The following is a 24,114-nucleotide window of genomic DNA, read 5'->3' as shown; positions in this document are numbered from 1 at the left end:
ACTGATAAACATGTTCCAGCTCCATATCATCAGCCTGATACGGCACTTACACCACTGCTATCAGTCATGTGAGAAACACACGTGTTATGTCCACACAAACACACTCACAGTGAAACACAACATTTCCCATAAATACAAACGGTTCTGGGTCCCATTCAAGTAGATTTTCCCCACCCAGATATGTTGTCTGTGATATTTTGACTTCCCTCAAAGATTAAAAAGTATAGCTGTACTGGAAAAATACTTCCCTAATCTGACGTCAGCAAGTGAATGCAATTTGAATGAATTTGAATTTGTATTTGAATTTGCGTTAGAGCTGATAACCATAACAGATGCAGCCCACCAACCCTTGACAAGTCAAGTCCATTCCTCAATAGCAGAGTATGTGATAAAATATTAATTAGAAATTAAATTATTAGAACAGTCTATTACAACTAATAACTGTAATTGCAATTAGAAGCACTCTGTATTCAACAATTATTTGGTTAATCAATTAGTCGATCGAAAGAAAATTAGTTGCCAACCAGTTTCATAAACAATTAATCATATCAGTCCATTTTTAAGCAAAGAATGTCAAACATTTGGTGGTTCCAGCTTCGTAAATGTGAAGATTTGCTGCTTTTATTTGTCACTTATGACAATAAATGAGGAATCTTTGTTTTATGGACCAAAGGAGATTTTAATGAGCATTTTTTCACAATTTTTTTGACATTTTACAGTCTACACGATTGATAGATGAACCTTGAACATAATCAGCAGATTAATCAATAATGAAACCAGTCTTTAGTTGCAGCCCTAGTCTGAAACACCATCCAGAGCCAACAGTGTCTGTCAGCAGGAGGCAGCTGCTGCAGCACAGTGGTAGTTGTAGCAGGTATGACTGTGGTAACTGCATATTTGCTCTGTCGACAGACAGCTGCTCCGGGCTACGCTGAGGTGTTGGCTCACCTCTCCGTGCACTCCACACATCCTACCCCCCTCCTCCCCTCCCTCCAGGCCCACTCTCCCTTCTGGGGCTACCCTCGTCTAGGGTTACCCATTCCACTGGGAGCCTGCATGACTGGCCAGTTGCCTCACTGACGGACTCTGTCTATGTTCAGGGACCTTTTAATGACAACCATCAACAGGTCACACCACAAACACAAACGTGTGCAAACACAAATGTACATGCTTGTACACTCATTACTTCATATACTTAGGATTATTGTCGATCTCCTTCACACACACATGCACACACCTGACACTGTCTGTCCTCTAAGCTCATGACAGCCGCCAATCCAAAGCTAATATTTTACCGGCTAGCAAACAGCTTGACTCAGGGTGGGTAATCTGCAAAGCTGTATTTTAGTGTCAACAGGCCTCTGTGTTTACACACAGCACCAGTGGTTAGTGTGAATATTATAGATTGTGTGTATCTACCATGGCCTGTGTGAGTGTAAGTGTATATATATGTGTCTGTGGGTGTGTGTGTGAGAGTGTGTATCAGGGCAAGTTGGTATCGGCTGTAACATGCGTGGGAACTGTGTAATGCTGGCTCTAGAGCTGGGAATGGAAGAGTGACCAGTGCTGCCAACACTTGCCCAAACAAACCTTTTGGCCAGAGCTTGCAAACACACACACTCATACAGGACCAGCCACCAGTTGGCACTTAAGTGGACACTGGCATGTGCTCCCTTGTGAGCTGGTAAGAAGGAGGAGGCAGAGCAAACACTTTGTCAATGTCACATTCCCACTGTGAACGGAGGGGAAAGTCACGTTTTACCCTTGAAATGGCCAACCCACAACACACACCCCGCTGGCCACGCCTTGCAGTGCCAAGTGCCAACACACACAAAACCATAGTGGTCCTGTCATGGTCAGAGATGAACTCAAGCCCCTTTGAAAAAAACTGTGTTTTGGGGATTTATGCTTCACAGCTGAGGGTGACAGGAAATAAGGGAGAGAGAGAGATGCGGGATGTCAAAGGGTGCACTCAAACTTCATATCACAGATGTGTAATTCACTAATTACGTTAACGTTGCACTTTGTTCCTCTTTGTGCATGCTTATCACAAATTTCAATCATATGAAACATTAGGAATGTAGTTCAGCAGTGGTTAATCTTCTTTTTGAAATGCCTCTTAATGTAAGCTGCCTGCCTGATTTAAAAGTTTTTCTCACTGCATCTTACAAGCTAGCATCACTTGGCATCAAAACATGTACAGTAAAACTATGCTATACTCTGAAAGTCACAAGCCTGATTTAGATTTTGTTTAAGTAACAACATTTTCTGCTTGCTTATATTTCTGTTGCATAATCAGAAGACAGTACTACTATATTTTTATTGAGTCTAAACTGAGATGGATAAAAACATAGGAATGATGTTGCAGCACACTGATCAACTCAATTTGTAGCCTTCATGCAAGAAACTAGAATGAACTCAAAACTTTGTACACAAGGCACATTTAGACCCTTTTAATCTAAGAAAATAGACTTGTATGTTTCAAATGATGCAACATCACAGCCCACATTTGCCTTACATTTGTCCTGTACATTGTCATGGGTGTTAAGCAATACATCCGCTATGTTGTAAAAAATTTACCTCATGAGAAAGAGGCAAAAGAGTACACAGCGTTGTAGATGCTGTTGGTCTGTGTGGCAATTAAATACATTGCAATTTAATTCCCAATACTTGTCATGTGGTTGTGTTACGTTTGAACTACTCCTGCCCCCACGACTACAGGTGGTGCTGATCTGTTTCGTCTGTCTCTGTAAGCTTTCAGAAAATGTACACAAATACAGACTAAATGAAGGCAGAGTCCTTCCATATCCACATGCGTATCTAAAGTTAAGCATAAATGAGCCTTAACTATGAAAAGTCTTGTGTAGGTCAGACAGCTACTGAAAAGTTTTAACATGAATGGACTTGGTCACTGAGTACAGCGCATGGTGGTGTTGTGGTCAGCCTCAAAGCAAAACAGTCCTGGGTTTGAATCCCAGCTGGGGCAGTGTCTGTCTGTGTGGAGTTTGCATGGGTTTCCTGTGGGCACTCCAGTTTCTCCCATCATCAAAAACACGTATGTTACTTTAATTTCTCCTCTCAGTGCCCTTGACCAGGGCGCTGGCTAAGAATTGGAGATGGTCCCCAGGCGCTGCACACTGCTCCTAATAGTTAGAATGGGTCAAATGCAGTGAACTCATTTAACTATACTGTATACTATATAGTGCGTTTGTGATAAATTTTTCAGTGTAAAATAAAAAAAGAATTGTGGTTAGACAAAGAAGTGCTGGCAATAAGCACAGCTGAGGTGAATCTTATCCCTCCAACTGGAAACATGGGTGGTGCAGTCCTCGTATCTTAAGTTCTGATCATGGTTGCCCACAGGATACGTCACCGCAAAGGTATCCAGCTTAAATCAAAATCTGCCAGCTTTTCATAGGCTGAATGACGACAAACAAAATATCTGAGACATTATCTTTGGGTTTCTAAGGGGATATCTGAGGCTAGGATCTTTGTTTACACTGCATCACTACGCAGCTTTGTCAGTTAAAAGAGCCAGAAACTAAGAAGAATTCTCCTGACTGTAAGACGGCTGTATCTCCTTACATGAGCAGGTAGAAGGGGGAAAATGCATCACATTTGCATTTCAATATAGAAATACATATATATATATCAATATAGAATTATCAATATAGAAACTGTTGAATTTTTCTAATAACTTAAATACAATCAGAGTTCTTGGTGCCAGGGTCTTGTGGCCATTAGAGAGACTGCAGCTTTAGGTTTGTACAGTATGCTTTCGCTTCACTGCTGAGCCATGCCGGTTGCCACTTTGCATTTGACCCACAGCCTATGGCAAACAAGGCAAGGCGAGGATTAAAATTTCTACCAATCTTCTTGCTTGTGGCATTTTGTTTTTCACTTCAGGCTCATGCAAAACTTGGGTGTGAAGGAAGAAATTTGACTCACTGGGCTATTAAAGAATGAAGTCATCGTCCATGCATCTCTGACGAATCCTGATAACTGCTTGAAACATCCCAAAATACAACAAGCCTTTTGTAAGGATGTCTCTTGATCAGCCCAATCATTATTAGTCAGAAAAAGCATATATGTATGGTCAAATCAAGTCATAGTTGCAGCTCACTATTGCACAGTACAAAGTGCTTACACAAACCCTAGCTTACTTTGCTTGTGTGGGTGAGCAGCTTACTCAACAATGACTATTAGTTAACACTGTGTGAAGAGAAGCCGTCAATATACTTACAAATGACAATAACCTGATATTGTTACTAGGGCTGCACAATTTGTCGAATATAACTTAAATCTCAATATGGCCAAGTGCAATATGCAAATTGAAGAACCTACAATTATTTAATAAAGGCAAAATGTTAAATAATAACAATAGCATTACAACAAATGCAAATGTTGCTCTCCAAATGTAACATGTTTGTTTGGTACAGACCCTAACAAATGTCACGCCATCATGATTTAAAGTATGGATGTAACAATTCACTTATGCATCCAATGTATGTGGCTTTAATGTGTAAGAACATGAATTGGAAAAAGAAATTGCAGCACTAGCACCTCCATACATTTCATTAGGACACACATACGTTTCATTTTTACCATCAATGAACTGCCACAGTAACTAATTTTCTCTGTCCTCCTGTCTCTGCCTGTACCATTCTTGCAGGACGCCTGCTGCCTCGCTCACACAAAACAAGCGCTCCCCCCTCCCTCTCCTGTGTCTCCTCTTCTTCTCCTCAAAACAGACAAGGAGAACTGATGTCACACCACCAAAATGTCATAACATGCAAGTAAAGAATATGTTTGGGTTTTATAAGAAAGACGCGAAACACTGCTGCAAATCATTTATGCAAAACATGTCTGACAGCAGAGTAGAGTCACGAGTCTGACCCACAGAGACGTCATGTCACTGGGCGAGCAGGTAACATGTGACATCAGTGTTCCCTCACACTAATCAAAACAACAGCACTCTTCATATAAAACAGAGTAGAATATCATCTTACTGCATAAAATGCATCTTAAACAGTTTTAAAGTTTGTTCACAAATTCATTTTGTCAAAACATTTTGCACAGGCACACAGCATGGGATCCTGGGAGTTGTTGTCTTTATAGTTAAACAACCACCATGCATATTTCCCTGAATTTGAACATGGTTGGAAACATCTGGGACAATGTAATGTGACGTATAAGTAAGTACATAAGTCTACAAAATATATAACATAGATCATAGATGTTTTAGACACTTGACTGTGGTAATGTTACAAATTAAATCAGGTCAAGTCAGTTTTTTTTTTTTTTACTTCCAGAAATGTTCAAGTTACATGTAACAAATGTGTTCAACAATTGCCAAAATTGGTTGCAGGCTACATGTTTTACTTGTTTATTTCTGTAAAGCGTTTAACAAATTTAACTAAAACTTAATTCTTATTTTGGGTGCCTTTAGCTTACCCACCTGGAACTGCAGCCAGTTGGCGATGAGAGCAAGCCTAATTCAGTTTTGTTTGGAGTATACCGCTAGCACAACAGTCGGCTCATTGTGCTCCCTGCAATTCCTCGCGAGCTCGTTTACATACGGCTCTGTTTCTTATCTCAGCTTAGTCTTGGTGCCTGGGGTCGTTGCGCTCAGGTTTTTGAGGTCAGGGGGTCAAAACTTCTGACTGTGTGAGTTACCCCATGACTTCAATGTTTGTTTCTGACTCCATCAGTTAAAGAGATGCTAACAACATCACACAGGTTTAGAAAGGTGAACTCAAGTGACCTCACTGGACCCTACTTATCTGGTCACATTCTGCAAGTAAAAGGTGTGGTGAATAACTGGTTTTTATCCCCATTGACAGCTACCTTATTGTCATGGTGATGTTTGCTCAAAACAAACAGACTAATGTATTGTGTGTGTGTGTGTCTGTTTAAATCTAAGAGGCACTGGCTGAGTTGCAAGAACTCAAATTCAAAACAGCCCGGTGGCTTTTTCAAGCATGCTCTCTTCTTGTCATCATAGCATTGTGATTGAGCTGATATTGTAGTCTGACGCCCTTTGAATGGTATTCCAACGGTCCAGTGCACTGTGCAGCATTCTCACACTTCCTTGTTTCAAACACAGGCATTAAAACTAGTTTTTATGATGTCATTAGGTTTAAAATTGGATTCTTGGCTGAGGACAGGCCTATTGCACAGTTCATAAGTGGCAAAGCAAATGAGGAAGCCAGCAGTATTCCTATAAACTGACTGATCAGAAACAACGCAGCGCGCACGCACACACACACTAACCACACTCACATGTAAATTCCCGAGATAAAAGCAGCTGGACTCAGCACGGTTTCATAAACTGAAAGCTTCCTTCTGAGTTATGACCTCTTGTAGTGCTCTGCTGTGTGGGACGGCACATTCCAGTAACTGAGTGCTGGGCCATAAACGCGGACAGGTTTGGACTGAGCGAGTACGTGTGTGTGTGTTTGTGCACCAGCCGTTGCATACACAAAAGCCCTAGATGGAGTCTACCTGTTGTAAGAGTGTTTTATGAGAACCCTGTCCACTCTGACACACTCCAGCTGCAGTGGGTTTTTGAGAGGGAGGCTGTTGCTTTGAGGGGAGGCCCGGGGTGAATTGGCCCAATGCCTTAGCCGGCAAATGATGGGGCGGTGTTGTCACTAAAGAACAAAGCAGCATGCTTTTCAAACAGTAATATATCTGCAACCAGTGTTTTTATATGTTTTTACTGGTGGGTGAAGTGTCTTAAAATGATTTAAGCCTTCTTTACAAAGAGTGCTTTACGGGGCCTAGTATAAACGTGCTTTTAGTAGTGCTACATGAAACAAGTAGAGTTAAGGGGTGGGGGAAGGGGAAGACTTCATATTCTCACAGGCTGTCTACCCTGCACAGGAATTTCATTCATTTTTAAACATCATCCCCAGGCTCTAATTGCTTCTCTGGGCCTGCTTAATGCCCCCCCTTGGAAGTCGTAACCTTCTGAGGAGGGCAAACAAAACCCAAGTCACCAACCAGTGTGACTGTGGACAAATATTTGGTGTTTAAAACAAGTACCACTGTTAAAATAAATGCATAAAAGCATGGCTCATCTTATGTCTATAGAACAACAGTACACATGATTAATATTCAGCCACAGCAGTTGGCCCCTGACATTGTGTCCGTTAGTGTGTTGATGTGTGGAACCACATTCTCACGGTCGATTGCACTCCACACTGAAGCACAAAAACAGTATGGTCATGTGATAAGAGGGGCCCCTTACACAGAGACAGACAGAGAAACAGGGAGTGTGTGTGTGTGTATGTTAATGAAGACAATCTGTAAGATCTGTTTATTTACTAAATAATACACATCCTCGCTTTATAACAAACAGTGCCATTCATTCCAGCTCCTTCATACAAAATTTCGCAGAACACCTACCTAACTTTGGCAGGGAGAGAGTTAAAGTTTTTGTGAAAGGTTGTGAAACACCAGGCTCTGAGTCTGAGCGGCTCCTTCAGCATTCTTACCACATCCTGAAACTACGTCAATCCGATGGCACTGAGCAGAAAAAAAAAAACCTTATCGGTTCAGTTAAAATCAACAAAGTAACTCCCTCAGAAAGAAGCACTGTAGTGTATTCCCTTATCATGCTCTGTGCAGAAACATCCATAGTGTGGATGAAACAGGCAGTGCTATCTCCCGCCCTTTTGCACAGGCCTATTGTCATCTACTGTCCCTGAACATCTACAATGACAAGCAGCCGATCTTGGGTCGGTGGCCAACATACTCTTGATGATATCTCTGACTCTGATATGAGGGACCCGAGCTGACAGCACATCAGTGTTTCCCGTCTATAAGCTGCTTTCCTCCCATTATCGCCAACAGCCATGTGACTGCTGAGGCTCCATCAATACCGTGCATCTGTTTATTGATTCTTGCATCTCTGCTGTTTTTTTTCTCTTTTGAAAAAGATGTTAATTGTACAGCCTCATCAGAACCATTTAACTGTGTGCTATACTTGAGTAGAGTTTTCTGTACTTGCCATTTTCAAAGCAGGTTGCTTACTTTTAGTTTTAATGCATGTGAGGGGAATTATTATTTTGCATCACTGCCCCGTCTTCCCAACAACAAATCCGATTTCAACCTACACGGATGGGACAATAACACATAGAAAAGACAATTGCTTGGAGATATCCATCAGTTTACATCATGGATGAGTTAAACAACAAGAAAAAAAATTGTTGCAAAAGACATAACTAGATAAAACAAAAAAGAAGGGAAGACTAAATTGCAGAGAAAAGGTGATACTCAGTTTGTTTTGCACCGAAAAAGCCAGCACTAATGTCCTTCAGACGGCTACTATTTAATTTTATATTTGAGTACATTTCAGAGCCTTGAGTAAATAAGTTAGATCAGTTCTTACGCTTTTACATATGAGTGTCATAATTTCAATTTGAAAATCAATTGAAATGAGCTTTCGGTTTCAATAATTGTTCAGAGTCAGCCCCGCCTACTTGCAGCATCTAGCACATGTATGAAAGAAAAAGCAACACTCCAAAGACACAGCATAGGTGACTGGCAAAAAAAAATGTTTGAATTGAAAAATCTAATGGTATCATGATGATACATGAACTGTGGATTTGAAGAATTGTGACACCCCTGTATGGGGAGAACACACTCTAAACACAACATAATCAATTCATAATTCCACATTAGACAAATAAAATCTTTAAACTTTACTGAGTAAAGAATGTGTGTATTTTTGCCATTTCTGGTTGCTAGTACTAACTCATGACAGCCACATAGCATATAAACTTTGTCTCAGTTCTGCCATGTGCAACATCACTGAGATGTCAAATGCCAAACTAACTATATGAGCAAATACATGTGTGTCCTGTAGTTTAAATGGGAACCACATGATTCTTTGCTGTGTCTGACTCCTTGGCTTGTACTCCTGGACCTTTCATTCTGTACCAATCTAATCTACCTCTGTGTTTACCCTTCAGTCCAGAGAAACCAGAGGGTACTAGCATACATCACTATATACAAGCAAATTCAAATCATCTTCCACGTCACTTTTAGGAATTAGCCAACATGCACTGTAATAAAAACAATGGAGGCATTGTAATAGACAAATGAGTCCATTGATTTAATGCCGTTGCTGTTTTCAACGCCTCTTCAACAGCATATTTACACCCATTATAAACATTCCACGACCACAGAGTGACATATTCTTCTGAGACTCTGTCGTGTCTTCAACCCTACTCTTTCGTCCTCTGTTTACAAGAGGAAATGTCTTCATCTGCGAGGGAAGGGGAGGGTGGGAGGGGGAGAAAGAAAGAGAGGGAGCTTGTGAGTGAGCGGAACAAGATAGCCAGAGAAAGAAAAGAGACTGAGACTCCGGCCATCTGTGAGTCTGGCGGCGAGCCAAACCACTGCCCACAGAGCCCAGGCACATGCCTAACTGCCTCTTTCTGCAATGGTAGTCCAGAACTGCTTCCACAAACAACAGGCCTGTGGAACCACACACAAAAACACAGCAGCCACCAAGGACAAATGCACCCTTATGGTCATAAATAGGGCCCAAAACACAATATTTGTAGAAGTGTAATTGCTCTGCAACAAAGGCTGAGTGACACTGCTGTATGAATTCATGCATGTTCGCCCAATTCTGCCAGTATTCAGGAAGATAAAAAAGACAAATGACTATGTCAGCAGGTCTTTATGTTGAATTACTGAATCCCTCGCTGTCACTCAAAGCAAATAAATGTTTGTAAACATTGTGCAATTCAACAATGTGTCCACAAAAATGACATGCAGATCATTATTGTTTCACTGGAAACTCACTTAACACTATAAAGTGCACTGCTTGGTGCAAATGACCCCTTTTTCACAACAAAGCGGTACGATGAGAGTACACCTCACACCTGCCAATTGAAAATGAACTCTGGCCCACTTGAGAGATCAACTGGTGAACTCGGCCAAGAGACACAATAGCTTTACACTTGTGTTTGTATGCAGAGGATGAGCAATCTAACATTATGCTGAGATGGATTTTCTCCTGAGGTTTTGGGACCTCTCCATGGATCCCTCCTTTGGGTTGCGGTCTCACAAGCAAGGTCCAAGAACCACCAAAGCGCAGAACAGCTTCAGGCCATCGGATTAGTTTTATAAGTCTTCCTAACTAAGTGATGATGGAGTGGTGGGATAACGGATGGATAAAAAAATGAGTGGATGGTCAGAAAGTCTTGTCCAGCCGGCTTATCCAACATTTCAGGACATCTGTCAACACAACAAAAACCCAGACAAAAAAAAAGAAGAAAAAGGGAAAAAAAAAGACCACTAGAGATGAGCCGCGTTTCTACCGCAAGAACTTTCCCCAGAGACTAGGAACTTTCGGAGGAACTCCTGCATTTCCACCACAGGAACCAGAATCTGAATTAAGTTCTGGTAACATTATTCTCCCCCTAAAAAACTTTGCTCAGGGGCATAGTGCTTTCCAAAAGTACAGCCACTTTGGGGGCAGAGCTTGCAGCACTAAACATACGTGATTTGTTCTTTGTCCACTGCGCTTTGACACATCAACAGCTGGTGTTACCAACAAAGCATACGATGACCTGCCGACCTACAACAAAGTCCAGGCATTTATCGAAGGAATACTGTTGTTGCAATCATCATATATACAGGGACAATATTTCTTCAACATGTACCTGCCCCTTCATGCATTTACATTCTCCAATGCATTAATCATTGCATTAATGCGCAAACTGGTTCTGCTCACTGTGAAGTGTGAAGAAGAAGAAAATGTGGTTCCAGACTGCCAGCCACCATTAAACAAGAAAAAGAAGAAGTATTTCAGCACAGTAATTTCCAAGATGGACCAATCTGGGAGAGTCTTGGTCTTAGCATATTTACATATTTAAAGGTTTCTCACAGAGAAGTTGTATCGGCTTCTGACTAGTTTCATTTTCAAGCACTATGTTTATGTCCCTCCAGGAAACTTGTTCATGACACGTCACCTACCCCTTTGTGGGCAGACACGTGCAGAGAGAACACATTTATTGTTACCAGAGAGAAATGATCAGAATATGCATTTATGTGGTTATGATTTTTGTATTGAATGGATTATCAAAGGTTTACAATGCCCCTCCCAGCTGAATTGAAAATTCCCTCCAAGCGGGACAGTCTCTTCTGACTGAAGTGTTTACATGATGCACTTTATTCTGGTTGGGCTATTAGGCCACAGTGAGACATATGGAAATTTAGGGAAGTGGCCATCACCATCTAAGGCAAACAACACAAACATCTTTTCTATTGGTTGAGGCTGTGAAGTTGAACTCCACATGAAGAAAAGGTGCAAATTTGGACGTGTGACCGTTGCCTTTTTGTGATTATTTGTGGAATATTAGGGTCCATGTAAACACAGCTAGTGTCACTAAAATAATGTCTGTTAGTCATTTTATATGGCATTATTTTTTTGCAAAGTCATGCAAAAACAATAATGCATTCTAGTTTGTTATACATCTGCAATGGAAACATAGATAACAATAGGCTGAAGGATGGACCCTTTAGTTCCGAGAAAAGTAGGTTCCTGGAACTGAAAGGTCCAGGTTCATTAGGTGGAAACGTGGCTATTGAGGGCTTTTCATAGCCATGGCTATGCATTAGTCTTTGAGGGAGCTGCCTGTGATGGCGTGGTAGGTTCAAAGCAGACACACATGGATGGTTATGTGGAGCAGTGTCTTGCACAAAGCACTAATGGACAGCCCATTGAAGAGGACGCTGACACAGTCAAAGAAAGTGACTTAATGTTTAGTTAATGTGTTGGGAGATGCCATGCAACGCCGTGGGAGTTTCTGTTCATGACCAACTAGCAGGACATGACCCAAAGAGATGAGAAAACACCCCGCTGCTTTAGAGCAAAACTAGTGAAGCAATGGCAAGGATGTTTTTTTCTCATTTAAAAAGTGTAACACTGTGGGGAAAGAGTTCATTGACTCATGACTTGATGCGCAACTGTTCTCTGGGGCTGGGGTTGCAGGCACATGTGTTACAGTTAGTTAAGCAAGTGTTCTACATAAAGGCCAAATGGACAGTACATCATCTGAAACACATGCTTACACACTACAGCAACTCAGTGTTTGGCTAATGCATTGGAGATGCATTGTACTGCTGTGCCAGTTCTTCTGTTAAGAGAAAACGTGACCCCACAACACGAAAAACTTGTTGTTGTGGTCTACCTTCTCTTTTCTTTCACCGCAGAGCAGAAATATAGAGGCTGGTTTACCAGAGGCACATTTTCAAGAATTCAAGACTCCGAGAAAGCAGGAAGTTCAAGTATGACTCAATGATTTATGTCTCTTCTGTCAATGTGTCAAGGGATGTTAGCATAAATAACAGTGTGGCACGTTCCTCCTGACAAATGTAGCAAGTCCCAGGAGTAAACTGGTATACTTTAGGCTGTCAGTGCTGGCTAAAGTGTAAGCCAAGATGAGGGCCTTTATCTGTGGACAACATGCACAAATGCAAAGTGGTTTTAGGGAGATTGCTGCTTGGTGTGTGCTTTAGGTGTAAGTGATAAGAAAATGTTGTGGGCGTGTGTGTATGCATGTTTGAGTGTAAGTAACAAAAGGAACATCACATCTCTCAACTCTGTCTCCAAATCTATAAAACACTGGTTACTGGACAATAAAACATAATGTCAGAGGTTATGTCATCCTTCCCCAATGTTTTGACTGTGTTTATGTGTGTTTGCATAGTATATTTATGGTTATATGGTTATGTCATTACTTCACTATTTGTTCTTATGTGCATGCAGGTAATCTGTTTTTGTCTGCGCTTTTACACCATCAACCTAGCACAATTACATGAGGACTTAAGTTATCTTATTAACTAATATGCACTGTTCCTTCTTTAATAAAGTAAACATAAACATAAGTGCAAGTGAGTGTTAACTGTGTGTGTGTTAGGGCCTAGATATCCAACAACCACCTGCAAGATTCCTGTGGATTATTCATGTATTTGAGTGCTGTGTGCTAGAGCCAAACCTACTGTGGCTAAATGATTAAAAAGACAGATTTAAGTGTAAGGATTTTTAATTTATTTACCTGTGACAGCTGTCTCGGATCAGGAGCCCCGAAGAGAGAAGAGCTGGAGCTGAAACTAATGGCTCCCCTCCGGCTAAGGACATGCTTGGGAACCGGCCTGTCAAGAGGCAAAACTGGCAGCTGATAACATACTTCCATTGAATAGTCAGGGCTGGATCCGGATCAAAAACATAAAAAATAAAGGAAAAATCACATATATGATGAAAAAAGATAACAAATGCAATGCAAAAATAGATGACTGGTGGGTTAGAAAAATCTCCCAAAGAGGAAAAAATCTCTCAATATTGTGGAAACGATCTGCTATCGAGCTGCAAAGTATTTCTGTTCATTATGAGCGACTCAAAACTTGTCCATATCGCCTTCATGGATGCTGCGTCTTATCTACCTCCACCGTTTTACCTCCTTTGGTGTCAAAATCATGCTGCTGTTGCATTTGCTCCTTTCCTTCTCATTTTACTCAAATCCGGGCCCACGGACGACGAGACCTTCTTGCCATTTTCTGGGTCTTTATGAAAACGCTTCCTCATTTTCAAAGAAGAAAAAAACGTCCGCTCATTTGCGTTTCAGTCGCGTCCACAGTCACAGATCCGCATATCACATCTAACAATATCCCGAAATGAAAACAAAAGGCACGACCACCACTTCCCAAAAATGTCATCAACATATCATATTGTATGCAGCAGCAACACCGGCGGATGAGGTGAGGCAGCTCCAGGATGTGAGGACCTTGTTGGCCGGGAGGTTTTCTGCTCTCATTCACACGACTTCACACCAGAGGCGAAATATAATCAACATGTAGGGCTTTTCCGTCTTTTTTCACCAGCTGCATGATGATGATGAAGAAGAAGGAGCAGTTGTCTAATTCACCGCTAAAACACAAAGTGTCTGGCTCAGAGAGGGAAACCCCGACGTTCATCTCATTCACTGCGACTCCCGGTGGCTTTAAAGGAAACGTAATGGCACGTTAAACGAAAGTATCGACCAAAAAACGACAAATTAACAACCTTAAGTGTTTATTTCCCCTATAACTACCTACCTATCGTCCTAAACATTAGCCTACTGTATGGTTTTAAAGCTCACACCACCTGCCAGAGATGGTGCTGTTGGAGCGAGCAAAAAACGCCCTTGTCTAACGTCGACCAATCGCGTTACAGCGAAGAATGTTACGTCTGCGCTCATTGGACAAAAGCGCATAGAACGCATAAGCCGAGTTACACGATTGGCTATGCGGCCAGGGCGATCCCAAGACCTATATGAGCAGTCGTTTGCAGACGGCGTGGACTTTCTCAAGGGTATTCCTCCACAACGGGGCTTGCCCTGCAGCGGTCCACATCATTGCCTGTGATTACCTTCCTCTCATGACTCATACTACTTGGGAGCTGAGACTCACCGGGAGTTTGAAATGCAGCCTAGGAAATACAGTAAAATGTTGCAGCTCTGTCAGGCAGTGAGACAATTTGCTCCATGTGACTGCTTGTGGTGACTCAAGACACATGCAGATTGTATTGTAAAGCAGAGTCTGAGTTACTCATTTTATTGTCTGCATGCATTGTCTGGGTTTTTCTGTCACCGCTGGTAAGCTACTGGACCACAGCTACACCATGATGAAGTGTGGCTGACCTGAGTGAATCAAACCAGTCCCCAAGAAAAACCCAGCATTAACAGACCTGAACATGGGACATTTTCACTGGAGGTTTCTGTGCCATGTGCCCGGGGACAATGAAAGTGCCATGGCAACAGGCAGGCCCTGTGCCAATGGAGGCATAATCCCCTTCCTCCCCATTTCCATGGGTCTGAATGTAGTTCCCCACAGTCATACCCCCCACAAAGAGGTCTGGCATCTTTTCTAGGCAACAACACTGCAAAACAACAACACATGGGTTGTAGACAGCCACACGAGACACAGAGTACTAGAAGTAAAGGCATACTGTGGTGCAACTTAAATTGTGTTAAATAAAAGCGAAGCATTTGTGTTTGAAATGACAAAAGTAGCTATTTTGACTAGAGCCAGACAGGTACATTTCTTGGCTGATATACATCTGCATCAGTCTGTATGGGCATCAGCATATATGTTGTCAGATATGTGACAATTTTTGTGTCAGAATATAATACTTAATATTTTTTAGCCATCATTTTATGTATATTTGATCCTATTTCTTAGTTTAATTTTAATATATACATTTTTTTCTATTTGGGTGGGATTATTTAAAAATTACAAATAATTATATGTTTAAAAAACACAAAGTTTACGGTATCAGTGACCTGATGTCATTTAAAATATTATTCCTCTATTAAATATCTTTGTCACAAGTATTTGATAAAGATAAATTTGATATATCACTGCCATACTGGCCAATCTGTCAATATCGGAATCGTTTTAATCTGTAATATTGTTACTGGCATCTGCCCCAAAATCTAGTATCGGTCAGGCTCTAGTTTTGACTCATAATAGTTAAACAGTTACACATGGAGGAGCTTCAACTGTAAATGTTCATAACTCATGCTCTATCATACAAACCTTCACCAATTCACCAATACCCGCCAAAATACTGAAAATCTTTTGAAGATTTTTCTGAGAATTTCTTTTGAGGGAAAAGAGGAACTGTCAAACTAGCTCTAATACTCAGCTAAGTTTACCTTTGCAAACCTGAGTAGAATGGTTAAAGGGGCAGTTAATCCCAAAATCAAAAAGACATATTTCTCCTTTTCCCTGTAGTGCTGTTTGTCCATCTGGAATGTTTTGGCGTGAGTTGCAGAGTTTTGTGAAATCAGCAGTTGACATGTCTGTCTTCTCTACAATATAAGGAAATAGATGGCATCCTGTGGTGCACAAAGTGCGATAAAAATGCATGTCAGAACCATTTCTTTCTACCATTCGTCGAGCGTATCCCTGCACAGAAGGAAGCCTCCATCTACTCATAGATGAGAGGCTCCTGCTCATGACAGCACAGGATGTCAACATTAATAGCGACCTCCTTGGCTGAGCTATAACCTCTCATCCATGCGTGCTTCCTTCTGTCCAGCAATTCGGTTGACGAGTGTAGTTCAAAAGAAAGAAAGAAGTTCCTACATGAAACTGCTCACAACAAGGCCTGTGGATTATATTGAGTAACTGGGTCATGCTTTGTGGAGAGAGACATTGTTGTTGAGTTTTTCAAATGTATTCTTTTGGCGCTTTGAGCACCACAAGCCGGATATCATCTAGTTCCATTATATTCAAGAAAAGGTAGACATCTCTCCAGCTGATATCTTCAAAACTCGACAACTCACACCAAAACTATCTAGATGGATAAATAGCACTACAGGGAAAAGGAAAACCGAGTATTTTTGATTGGGGGTGAACTATCCCTTTCGAAAGATCAGCTGATGTACAGTTGAGTACAAGTAGTTGAAAAAGCCTCTCACTCTCATGCACTCTAAAAACATTTAATTTGATGCTAACTGCTACTTTTCCTCAAGTGTTAGTTGACTAATATGTCACTTCTTGATTTTTAGATATTTGGTATTTGCTGCAAACAGAGCAGAGGTCAACCACACACACAAACTGTTTTTGCATTCACAGTTTACAAACCTGTTGTTGCCAGACAACTCTGAAAGTGCATGATCTGGCACATAACTACGTCAATGGCACGTCACATGGTCGTGTGTGCACAGGACAGCACATATTTTACACTCACGCCTCTAAGTGTACACGTGGGAAAAGGATTTGTAAGGCATTTTTTCTATTTAATTAATTTCTTCCTCAGCCCTTCGTTTCTGCCACACTCACACATGCACGTGTTCTAACACACACCGCACACAGACACACACCTTTCAGCATGGCAGGTGTGTTTAACTACTCTATCATCAGCCCCAGGAGCTTTCGTAAGACAGGTGAGCCACATACCTGCTGATTCCCCTTGGTACAGTATCTGCTTGTGAAGCGCCCAGAGCTCCACGCTCCCTGACTCTAGTCTCGCTGCGAGCTCTCTCGAGGCAGATTGCAATCCTCCATGGTGTCCCTAATTGATTTACCTGTTACCCTCTGACAACACTGTGAGCATCGCAGGAGTCATTATCTATTGCTTCATTGCCCACGCAGCAGTTTTACACCTATAGTGCTCTTTGACATACAGATTCTATACCTGCATTTGTAAACAAACACACCACCGCACATTTACACACACAAACACACACACACAGAGATACACAAAAGCATATACGCAGGCATTCCTGATTCTTGATGTTTTGCATATTAATATTTGGTGTAACTGCACATCCTCTTTGAATGACTGTGTCATATTTTCCATGACTCATTATTAAGTACATTTGCACATGTTATCTTACTTCTATTAAAATAGATCATTGGGTTAAATCACAAGAAATAAACAGCATTTTTTTCATTGTGCTATACTTTTGTATTAAATGATGTTGCAACACCTAAAATGTATTCTTGTGTGTATGTAGAGCCATCTTGTGGTGAAAAAGAGCCAGTGGACAGTGCACCTATAGAATCAAAAAGTAATTAATTAAATATTTAGGTTAATTACAGCATATCTCAAGTATACTTTAAACAATTGTTTTTTTGTTTTTTTGTTTTGTTTTTTGTGTTTGTTTTTTTGCTTGGTTTCTACTGAGAAGGTATTAATTGTGCAGTGAAACTGATATTAGATATAAAGTTTCCAATATACAGACAGCTAGAATATATGATGGCTGCCAAACTCAGAAATGACACATAGTCTGTGTTTTAACACTTCAAAATCTTGCATATTGGTACTTGGATATGTGCAATGCTGAAAAGAATGTAGTGCAAGTGTAAAATAATACATCCAGAGGTGCTAAACTTAATGACTGAATGTGTGACAGCTGAATGTGTTATTCATGTGTTACTGAAGTGACAAATCTCTTGTTTTCATCTGAATGATTTATACAAACCGAAAGGAGTATGAATCATAAGATCTAAATGACACCTGTACAACGTAAGCCCTGTTTGGTGACGACTGCAATGATGTCAGTATGTAGTAGAGCCTCTACTGGACACAGCTTGCCCTCTTCCTGCCACTAGATAGCACTCTCTTACTGTGTTAAAGGCCAGCAGGTTTTTATAATCACAGCTCCTCAGTAGAAACTACAGAATAATGTTTTTGATCAGCATCAACAATCTGCTTGCTCATTCATTGGCTTTTTTATTTCGAAAATAATTTGAAGGCTAGGAAAATAAAATAATTTAGTGGTAGAACAACAGAATCTAAACTCAGACTGACTATTACTACTGTAATATTGAAGGTCATACGTTAGCACCCTGATCCTGCACCAAAGCTATCTAATAGACATAAAACAAATTTTAAAAAATTAAAATGATTTGATACTATGGTGTGAATGGATCTCTTTTGTGGAGAGATAATCTAATTTTGTTACCAAGATATGAATGCCTACCATTTGTTGTTGAAACACCAGATTTATGTGGTGAGTAACTGGCCAAACCCTGAGGGCGCATGATTTGTCACTGATTATTTAGCATGTAACCAGTTCACAGAATGAACCACAAAACTGTGGGAATTCTCTGGTTGACTCTCACTGCCTCTGCATCAAAGAAAACTTGAAGATGACTTTGCGCTACACCTTTCTAAGTCTCTCTATCCTCTCCTCTAAGGGTCTGTGGGGCTGTACCCTCAGTGTAACCCGCTTAATGCCGGCACTGCAGGCTCTTGGTGAGTAAACACCCAGCTGCTGGATGTTGAACTCAACCTGCTTCACTGCACTTTGAATTAAAGTGTTAAAGATGAAACAATGTGGACTGCACAGAGCTTTAAGCCAGGCTGAGAGAAGCACTTGAATGCTGAGCGCATCTCAGTTTCCCATGACCACGAGCTGCAGTGGTGCCTGTTAAAACACACTGACGTATCTTTTACGTCATTGTTTGGGAGAGGATGTTACATAAAACTCCATGTGGAAATCTGGCTGTTTGAATTAATCTTTCTTATCATCAAGTGACTACATGTCAAAAATGATGAAAGGCATTTGCAAATCTGAGGGTCCACATTACATTATCATGCAAATCCACTATCAGTAACCCTACTTATACTTACACTGGCTTATCCCAGACACAGAGTGGGAGATTATGATTATGGAAAATGCAACTGCTTGTCAGCATTTTTTCACTGTAATTCTATTTTCATCATGTGTAGATTATTTAGAATTACAAGATTTCTGTTCCATGTTATTGTGGGTCACTGTGATTCAATACAGTGCTTGGATATCCTTAAAAAAAGCCTCAGCATAACCAGTCCTTCTTGTGATTATAACTGCCAGTCTGATATGAAGTGTCACATGTTGCAGATGTTAATGGTTAGTGTGACCAGAATGAGCTTGCATAAGTTAAACTATAGGAGTATGAAACAAATTAGCAAACTAAGAATTTTATAGCACTGATAAATTGTTTAGAACTGCATCTGACAATAAAGCCTCTGATTCCTTTGAACGGTGGTTGGACTCGTGCATTTAAAGTCAAACATGATGTAGCTGTCATGTAAATGTGAATTCAACCTGTCTGTCTACTTTACATTCACAAATGTTAATAAAAAACATTACAAATAAAGTCCACCTAAATGTTGGTCAATAATTAAAAACTGTTGGAGCTGAAGTGAAGTTTTTAGGGGTCAAATTCCAAAAGAATCTATGCTCTTTCTGCTTTGAGTCATATGCCAATTATCTTTAGCAGTCGCTGTTTGTAAAATAAGTTATATCATAAAAATGTTGCTATTCATTGGAATAAACTTTATGATCAATATGAAGTGTCAAACTAAGGTGAGTCCTACAAGTAGGAAAAGGCTCTGCCACCTTGACAACCAATTGTGTTTTGTGATAAAGCAGGACTAAAAGAAAGGCATAAAGATTTTAATTATAACAAGTAAAACACATCTGTATTTTCATTTAGATGTGTGTTAATTATTTTATAACCCCTGGTTAGACTTTTCAGTCCATTCAATTCGAGCATATTCAAGTGTGTCTTTAATGTCGTGCACAATAATCACAGTGAAGAAGCCACTGGCAATGAAATTTTCAATTCTCAGGCTCCCTCCAAAGATGCTCTAACAATATGTCCAAAAAGAAAATCACACAAGTGAAATAATAATATAAGACATGAGACATAAGATAGTTAAAATACAAGAAGTTAAAATATAGGCATAGGAACTGTAATGTGGACAGGTCATGGACTGGTAAGGAAAAGATTTTGGACAGGCAGTGCACTAATAAATAGACATAGTATAGTATAATGGTTGAACAGTTTCTAAACAGGTGAAATATGTACTGTGATGTATGCAGGTATAAATGGTAGTTATATATATATATATATATATATATATATATATATATATATATATATATATATATATATATATATATATATATATATATGAACTGTGATGTAAACAGGTAGGAAACATTGAGTTATAGTAGTGTAAGATAAAGTGACATCCGTTCCATTAAGGTGCAAGTAAAGTGTCACAGTGATGAGCTTGAGAGCTCAAGAGCTGGACAATCTTGTGACATGTGGGATGAAGCTGTCCCTGAGCCTGATGGTGCGGAACCGGATGCTGCCAGACGGCCATTTACCAGGTTTCTATTTAGCAAGCAGTGATGAAGAAGGATCTCGGAAGAAAGAGTCACTGTCTACCTCAGGAGGAGCTCTCTGCTTTGGATCTGCAGAAGTCCTGTACACAAGAAGCCAATGGGCCGTCTTACAGGTGGACCTGGGACCACATCAGGAGTTGTTCTGAAACTCAGTCTGAAAATGCAAAAAAAAAAAAAAAAGAAAATAGATATGAAAACACCTGTTTTGTAAATTATCATAAATTCTGCACACCTGTCTGCTTAAGAATAAAGGGTTTAGAGCAAACCATCACTGTTATTGCTGTTTTGGTTGTGCAATAAAAATTATACATTTACAGTATACATTTTAAAATGAGGCAAATACGTTTTGGAGTACTCCTGACACGAGCAGTATTCTGTGGGGAGAATGTAAGGGCAAAATACTTGTATTGTACTTTCCTTGTTTTGTGATGGCTTGTTTGTTGAGTTTTATCTTGATTTAAATGTCTGTGCCCACTGCATATAAAGTGTATTTATGTTGACAACCAAGGCCAGTTGGTATGTGGTAATGACGAAATATGTGGTTCGGATGGGGGCTCTCTATATATATTTTGTGAGGCATATTATTTTGTACTCTACTTAAGGACCCAAAAAATGTCATTTGTAAAAAGAATGTTCATTATTACTATTATTATTAAAATATTATTTACAAATAGTGTGTTCTTTCAAACTAGTTCATACGTGAATTAGCCAAAGGTTGACCCTTTCACACTGAATGATTAGTCAGCCCAAAGATCTGACTTTTGTGAACTTTATTTCGACATTTTCAATTTCCAGTCTAAAGAATCTAGTTTCAACTCTGTATAGTGTAAAATAATGCGGGAAATAACAATAATAAGAACAGTGTTCTCCGCACGCATTTTAAATTAAATTTGCCATTTATTTATTTGTTTTCAACCCAAGCAAGTCCACAATGAACCACTGATAACTTCACAATTAATAGCTTCATATTAGTCACTACTAATTATTTTTCTATAGGATTAAATTTGCTGCAAGGTGACTGTATTTCTCACTGATTGTGGTATTTAGTTCTTTCTTCCATGAGAAAAGTTTAATTACCAGGACAAATGTGGAATAGGCAACATTAACTGAGGATGCTTACGAAGTCAAGGGCAAATCAAATCCCAGGAAGTGACTGCTACCATCTGTATGACTACAATATGACTTCCACCTAACTGAAATATTCATACAAGAGAACAGATGGCACCCTTTGCTCTGCTTCCTATTCTGGGCAGATACAGACTTTTATCTTGCTCATGAGCTTGTAGACCTTTATGAGCATGGTTGGGTGTGTGTGCATGTGTGTAAGACCTGCTGTTGTGTGTTTTGTGGCCTTGGCAGTACCTGCAGAGCCTATTACTGTATGATCAAAACACCATGTACCACTTCTGAGCAAAATAGAGGGAAAGGAGGGTCACGCCAGGCTCTTTAAACTGGCAGCTTCTGACCTAAAAACTCACTGCAGCGTCTGTCTGGCTTTTCATCATCAAGCAAGCTCTATAGTGCTCTTAATTTGTCAATCTTCAATCTTTATTGCATTTATGCTGACAGGCGCTGCAATATAATGAATCAGACAGTAATGGCTCAAAAATTATGGATTCACTTCAGTCACAAAGATGCAACCCAGAACATCTTCTTAATTGATGTCATTTTAATTCACTTTTAGGAGTCATCTAAATGCTGAGCATTTGAGCAGTCTGTGCTTGTTGTTAATGAATAAGCCTTTTAAAGACTACTAATTAATACTCGACGAAGTGGTAGACCTACAACATCACAATGTAACGAGAAAACATCATTTCAAGTAGATCACAAGATACACAGACAGGAAGAACTGGGTGAAACACAACACATACAAGGCAATAAGTCTGCTATTTTACATTTTGACAGATTTACAAATCACATTACAGGTAAGAGAAGGATATGACGGTGATGCCCTTTCAAGACAACATCCTCACCTTTAAGGTGCTAACTTGGTAAATGCTTCGTGTCTTTACAGCTGTGGTATGTTGTTCCTGAAGTGACATCAAATGAAACAAAGAGAGGCAAATTCAGACGGGGGGGCTGGAGAATGACATGCACTCATTTTCAGTGATAACATCTGTCTGAAATGTTTAAATATGACTCACTGAGTCTGACGTGTCTGTGTGAACAGCATTGTGTGCATATCCATGTGGCCTTATCATAAAGGGAATGGAGTAACAAGGAGGGCAGATGTCATATTGGATGAGTCAGGGAGAAAAAACTTAGATTACGCATGGCTGGATGGGTCAAAAACTACCAGGATGTTTAAGATCTCGTGTCATGCGTTGATATGAGTGAATTCAGTTCATTATTTACCTATTTATCTATCTGATTTTGACGTTTTGACAGAGTACTGACGTCAGTGCTACCTTTCTATCATGCTTTCTGTCAAGCTTTTTATTATTTTATTTTAATACTTCTATGTCTATCATGTTCCCTTTTTCTTTCACACTTTTTATAAATCTTCTATGAATTCATGAATAAGGCTGTCTGACTGGCTGAAAATAAATACGTTTTTCACTGTGTTTATTTAGTAAAACAGTATAGTTGTTTCCAGTTGCGCTGCTATTTAAACAGATGTACGTTTGCACAGTTATGGAAGAGTACGGAATTGCATTGTGGGAAAAGAAACCTCTCCTTCGAGCCGGATTCGAACCAGCGACCTAAGGATTTCAGTGTATCCGCTACAGTCCTCCGCTCTACCAACTGAGCTATCGAAGGGAGATGCTACCTCTGTCACAACTAAACCATTTTATGTCAAAATGGTATTTCGACTACTATTTCTCATTTACATGTATACAAAGCGTGTCAAGAAACGAACCAAGTCGAATGAACGTAGCTTATCTTTAGTCAACGCAGGTCCGTCCGTCCGCCTTGGGTGAGACAGCTTGTCCTGAAATGGATGAACCACTGTACCACTTTGTATAACGTATTTTAACTTTACATAGACATTTAGAAAGAGATCTTCGAAGAAAAACAGTTGTTAATGCTATTAAATCGTGTCATTGTTAATGAACGTTGAAGTGAGCTGCTAGCTAGCTTAGTTCTCTGTTGACGTTAGCTAAATTGGTTCATGCTAATGCTAATTAGGTCGTCGTCGTACACATATATATGACGTTATGACAAGCTTAACTTTTGTATCCGTCGCATAATAGTTTCCAAACAACCCCTATTTGTAGGCACTCTGATGATAGTGCAATCTATTACATACATCACAAATTGCCGTCCTCCAAAACGTGGTTCCGAAGGGGAATTAGCTCAAATGGTAGAGCGCTCGCTTAGCATGCGAGAGGTAGCGGGATCGATGCCCGCATTCTCCAGCGAACCTTTTCTTTTCGCCTGTGGTATTTGAATTAATTCAATAAACAAGTTATATTACTCA

At 40.1% G+C, this 24,114-nt stretch overlaps 1 protein-coding gene and 2 non-coding genes across 5 annotated transcripts in view; 1 reads left to right on the top strand and 2 right to left on the bottom strand.

Annotated features, from left to right (window-relative positions):
- The window catches only part of pde7a (phosphodiesterase 7A), a 28,799-nt gene extending 14,642 nt beyond the window's left edge, over nucleotides 1–14,157 (bottom strand). For 2 of the 3 annotated variants that reach the window (XM_084710430.1, XM_084710432.1), the window contains exon 1: nucleotides 13,080–14,157. In XM_084710430.1, the coding sequence (XP_084566556.1) occupies nucleotides 13,080–13,217 (138 nt within the window). In that variant the 5' untranslated portion in view covers nucleotides 13,218–14,157. The remainder of the gene's footprint in view (nucleotides 1–13,079) is intronic. The other variant, XM_084710429.1, reaches the window with a different exon arrangement.
- Nucleotides 14,158–23,367: 9,210 nt separating this feature from the next.
- trnay-gua (transfer RNA tyrosine (anticodon GUA)) lies at nucleotides 23,368–23,453 on the bottom strand. Its single transcript is given in 2 exon segments — nucleotides 23,368–23,403; nucleotides 23,417–23,453. It is a non-coding gene; the product is annotated as a tRNA-Tyr (tRNA).
- Nucleotides 23,454–23,979: 526 nt separating this feature from the next.
- On the top strand, nucleotides 23,980–24,052 carry trnaa-agc (transfer RNA alanine (anticodon AGC)). The gene has a single exon. It is a non-coding gene; the product is annotated as a tRNA-Ala (tRNA).
- Nucleotides 24,053–24,114: the final 62 nt, after the last annotated feature.

This window comes from Lutjanus erythropterus, chromosome 21 (genome assembly GCF_056507025.1).
Source record: "Lutjanus erythropterus isolate fLutEry1 chromosome 21, fLutEry1.hap2, whole genome shotgun sequence".
NCBI lineage: Eukaryota > Metazoa > Chordata > Actinopteri > Lutjaniformes > Lutjanidae > Lutjanus > Lutjanus erythropterus.
The sequence above is the reverse complement of the archived record's forward strand: the minus strand, read 5'-3'. Positions and strand labels throughout refer to the sequence as shown.